Source organism: Ptychodera flava, unplaced genomic scaffold, assembly GCF_041260155.1.
Source record: "Ptychodera flava strain L36383 unplaced genomic scaffold, AS_Pfla_20210202 Scaffold_85__1_contigs__length_474606_pilon, whole genome shotgun sequence".
NCBI classification, from domain to species: domain Eukaryota; kingdom Metazoa; phylum Hemichordata; class Enteropneusta; family Ptychoderidae; genus Ptychodera; species Ptychodera flava.
The window spans coordinates 30622-35079 of NW_027248407.1; the positions used below are offsets into that span (position 1 = coordinate 30622).

At 36.3% G+C, this 4458-nt stretch overlaps 1 protein-coding gene across 1 annotated transcript; it reads left to right on the forward strand.

Moving 5' to 3' along the window:
- Nucleotides 1-110: 110 nt before the first annotated feature.
- LOC139129021 (zinc finger protein 235-like) lies at nt 111-2712 on the forward strand (the record flags this gene model as incomplete). The annotated part of the gene is made up of 1 exon (XM_070694698.1): nt 111-2712. A coding segment is annotated over one exon (1197 nt), but the record flags the coding sequence as incomplete, so codon positions are not given.
- Nucleotides 2713-4458: the final 1746 nt, after the last annotated feature.

The window sequence follows — 4458 nt, forward strand, 5'->3', positions numbered from 1 at the left end:
AAGGACACATACAAATGAAAAGCCATTTGTCTGCAAAGTATTCGTAAGGGTTTCACACATAGTGGTAATCTCAATTATCACATCACGACACATACAAATGAAAACCATTTCTCTGCAGAGTATGTGGTAAGGGTTTTATACAGAGTGGAGATCTAAAACGTCATATCAGGACACATACAAATCAAAAACCATTTCTCTGCAAAGTATGTGGTAAGGGTTTTACACAGAGTGGGCATCTAAAACGTCACACCAGGACACATACAAACGAAAAGCCATTTGTTTGCAAAGTATGTGGTAAGGGTTTTACACAGAGTGGAGATCTAAAACGTCACATCAGGACGCATACAAATGAAAAGCCATTCATCTGCAAAGTATGTGGTAAGGGTTTTACACAGAGAGGACATCTAAAATGTCACATCAGGATACATACAAAGGAAAAGCCATTTGTCTGCAAAGTATGTGGTAAGGGTTTTACACAGAGTGGACATCTAAAACGTCACATCAGGACACATACAAACGAAAAGCCATTTGTCTGCAAAGTATGTGGTAAGGGTTTTACACAGAGTTATACTCTCAAAAGTCACATCAGGACACATACAAATGAAAAGCCATTTGTCTGCAAAGTATGTGGTAAGGGTTTCACACATAGTGGTGTTCTCAATTATCACATCACAACACATACAAATGAAAAGCCATTTGTCTGCAGAGTATGTGGTAAGGGTTTTGCACATAGTTCGCTTCTCAAAGTTCACACCAGGACACATACAAATGAAAAGCCATTTGTCTGCAAAGTATGTGGTAACGGCTTTACACATAGTAGTACTCTAAAATGTCACATCAGGACACACACAAATGAAAAACCATTTCTTTGCAAAGTGTGTGGTAAGGGTTTTACACAGAGTTATACTCTCAAAGTTCACATCAGGACGCATACGAATGAGAAACCATTTCTCTGCAAAGTATGTGGTAAGGGTTTTACACATAATAGTACTCTTAATAATCATATCCGGATACATACAAAGGAAAAGCCATTTGTCTGCAAAGTATGTGGAAATGGTTTTGCACTGAGTGGGCATCTAAAACGTCACATCAGGATACATACAAACGAAAAGCCATTTGTCTGCAAAGTATGTGGTAAGGGTTTTACACGTAGTAGTTCTCTCAAAGATCACATCAGGAGACATACAAATGAAAAACCATTTGTCTGCAAAGTGTGTGAAAAGGGATATGCACGGAGTGGAAATCTAGCACGTCACATCAGGACACATACAAATGAAGGGCTAAAAGTCTTCGAAGTTTGTCGTTAACGTTTTTAATGTTGTTCACGTCTCTCGTAATACATGATTATTCACCAAAAATGAACAGTTTCTTAGTCTCCACATACCATGTCAGGGGGACTATAATATAGGTTTGGTCATGTCTGTGCATGCATGCGTGTGTCGTGCATGCGATGTGTCCGTTCACGCAAATATCTCAGAGATACGTGGAGCGATTTTATTCAAACTTGATACAAGGATTACTCCCTTTATCATACATATATTGAAGGCTTGTTTGTTTTTGATACAATCTAATATGACGGCATGATTGCCATTTTGTTTCCTGTATTTGATATTTACAGCCAGTACGGACAGGTTTTGAACAATGTTTTTCAAATTTGGCACAAAGACAAAGCATTATAACTTACATTTGGACATAAATCATTATAACAATAGCTCCAATATTGCTGCAAAATGGACATGCTTCATTTTGTTGATGGTGTCTTTAATGAATGAAAATGCGCTTTAATATGACCTGTACTGTTGTTATGTTACTGTTGTATTGAATAAAAAGTGGCCGCAAGAACGAATGTCAGCTCTGGAAGTTTGTAAGGCAATTACTTTGAATCTGACTCTGAAATTTCCTGACTTTCACAATCATAGTTCAAAACTGTGACAGTCCAAATTTGACAGTTCAAAAAAAACCACGGCAGTTCAATAAATGCATCGCATACAGTTTTGTTAAATGCATTTTTGTTGTAATTAGCTTTCATAATTCTGTTGTTGAATAAAGGTGAACTACGGGAAGAGCAGCCACCGTTTATGCAGAAAAAATATTTTTATTAATCAGTCATGCAGACAAACTTCCAATTACAAGTGGAGACTATGTCATTGTGAATGTCGTAATTGAAAAGTGTGTGGTAAGAAATAAATACTCATTAGGAATTCCTCTGACTAGATTGGTTTCATATGAAAAGCCATTTTCGTAAAGTTCTAGATTATTTATCAATAACATGATTGGAACTAATTTGGGATAATTGGATGGTGAAGTAATGTCGATTTAATCTACAAATGTAGTTTCATCTGCTTTTCTTTTCACACTATACACTTGTTTTTATGAGTAATTTGCAATATTGCAACATTCAGTTATAGGGCACCAAACACTTTTGAGAAATTTGAAAAATATGAAAATCCAATTATCCCAAATTAGTTCCAATCGTGTTCAATACAGAGTATGTTGTCCAAGAGAAACGCTAAGATACTATAGCCAACAAAAGAAGGGGACATATTATAATAAGCTCCACTATCAGGATTATGTAGCTAATATGATGGTAGGTATTATGTGGCCTCTTGTTGTCTGTTGTATTTCATCTGTCATTGTCTGTCAACTTTGATCTTCTTCTCCGAAACACATTTCAGATATATATTTTTATTTTTATGAGCAAGTCGTCCAAAATATGTGTGCTTTTGGTTTGTAAACATGATGAGGATATTTGCATTTGCTAATTAATGTTATGGCTATATGGCGTACGCTGTACGCTGTAGAAATAGATATCACAAAATTGTTTGGTAACTGAGCTTATCTATATCTATAGGAAATTCATAATTCGCATAAGGTGAATCATTCCATTTGCATCTCATTTACATGTCGTCTGTATGTATGTATGTATGTATGTATGTATGTATGTATGTATGTATGTATGTATGTATGTATGTATGTATGTATGTATGTATGTATGTAGTACGTATGTATGTATGTATGTATGTATGTATGTATGTATGTATGTGCGTATGTATGTACGTATGTGCGTACGTATGTGCGTACGTATGTACGTATGTATGTATGTATGTATGTATGTATGTATGTATGTATGTATGTATGTATGTATGTATGTATGTATGTATGTATGTTATGTATGTATGTATGTATGTATGTATGTATGTATGTATGTATGTGTGTGTGTGTGTGTGTGAGTGTGTGTGTTCGTACAAATGGTGCATTGCGGGGTAAGTTTTCCGTTCAGGATGACCCTTGTGGGGTATTACCTGAATACGGGGTCCAAAAATGGTACCCCATTGGTAGAAACGACTTTTAACGATTCAAAAATGCTATACGGTATCAACGATCATGGTCCTAAAATTTACCCCACAAGGTCAAAAACTCAAGTGTGTGAAAGTGTGTGTCGGAGTGTGAATAGTTTTGTGTGCGAATATCATCTTCTACTGCCCTCTAAGTGCCAGCCAGGGAAAAGTGTAAACAGCATACATATCATTATCGACATATCGTGTTTCAGTAACACACTTAGGCAGAGCATTACTGCCCTCTGGCTACCACAGACCGTTAAAGGTGTCTAATTACGTTCATTCTCTCAAGGCATGTACTATTTCACGGGCAAGGCTGACAAATTTCAGACCCCCTTTCTGTCTCTATCATTGTTATCCTCTACATATAATATCTCCATGTATTCAATTGCGTTAGAGAAAATTCTATACAGCCAATACAAATATTTAAACGTGAAATTACATCGATTTACGGTTGCATGTAAGCAAATTTTCTTCATACTCAAAAAAAACACTTGTAATTCCTAATACGTGAGGAGAGAAATTCTTACATTGTAGATTACTTAGACTGCGTTCACAAATAATGGTGATGGGGCCGGAGGAATCGCGACTGAAATCTTTTTTTTACCCCCCCCCATCGACACCCTAAAAAAATTCAAATCCCCCTATATCATCTAAAATTTATATAAAGTCCCCGCCCCACCGCACTATTATACGATCGATAACAAAGTTAACATCCCTTTTTCAGTAGCCATTTTTTCTCTGTCTATCAACTCCAATATTTATTTTTTACACCCTGTCATGTTGAAATTCTCATTCAGCTTATCAACACAGCTTGCAAATGTGTTATGTACATGTACTGCTGGGCATTGCATTTCAGTCAGCAAGGAATTGAAATATCTAAGTTGTGAAAGGGACCTTAGCTGCAATTGTTGGTAATATAGTTGGCTATAAATTCGTGCGTCAACAGTTCTTGTATACTTCCTTAAACAAGTGTTGATATGATCAATAATGATCACCTTGTGGCGATTTGTTTTAATTTTCATTAGTCTTGAGCTAGTGCCAAGGCATGCCCACACACTCAGTCATTCTTCATGCTTGTACGTTACGTCGGAGAATATGTTATACATGTTTGGTTGAC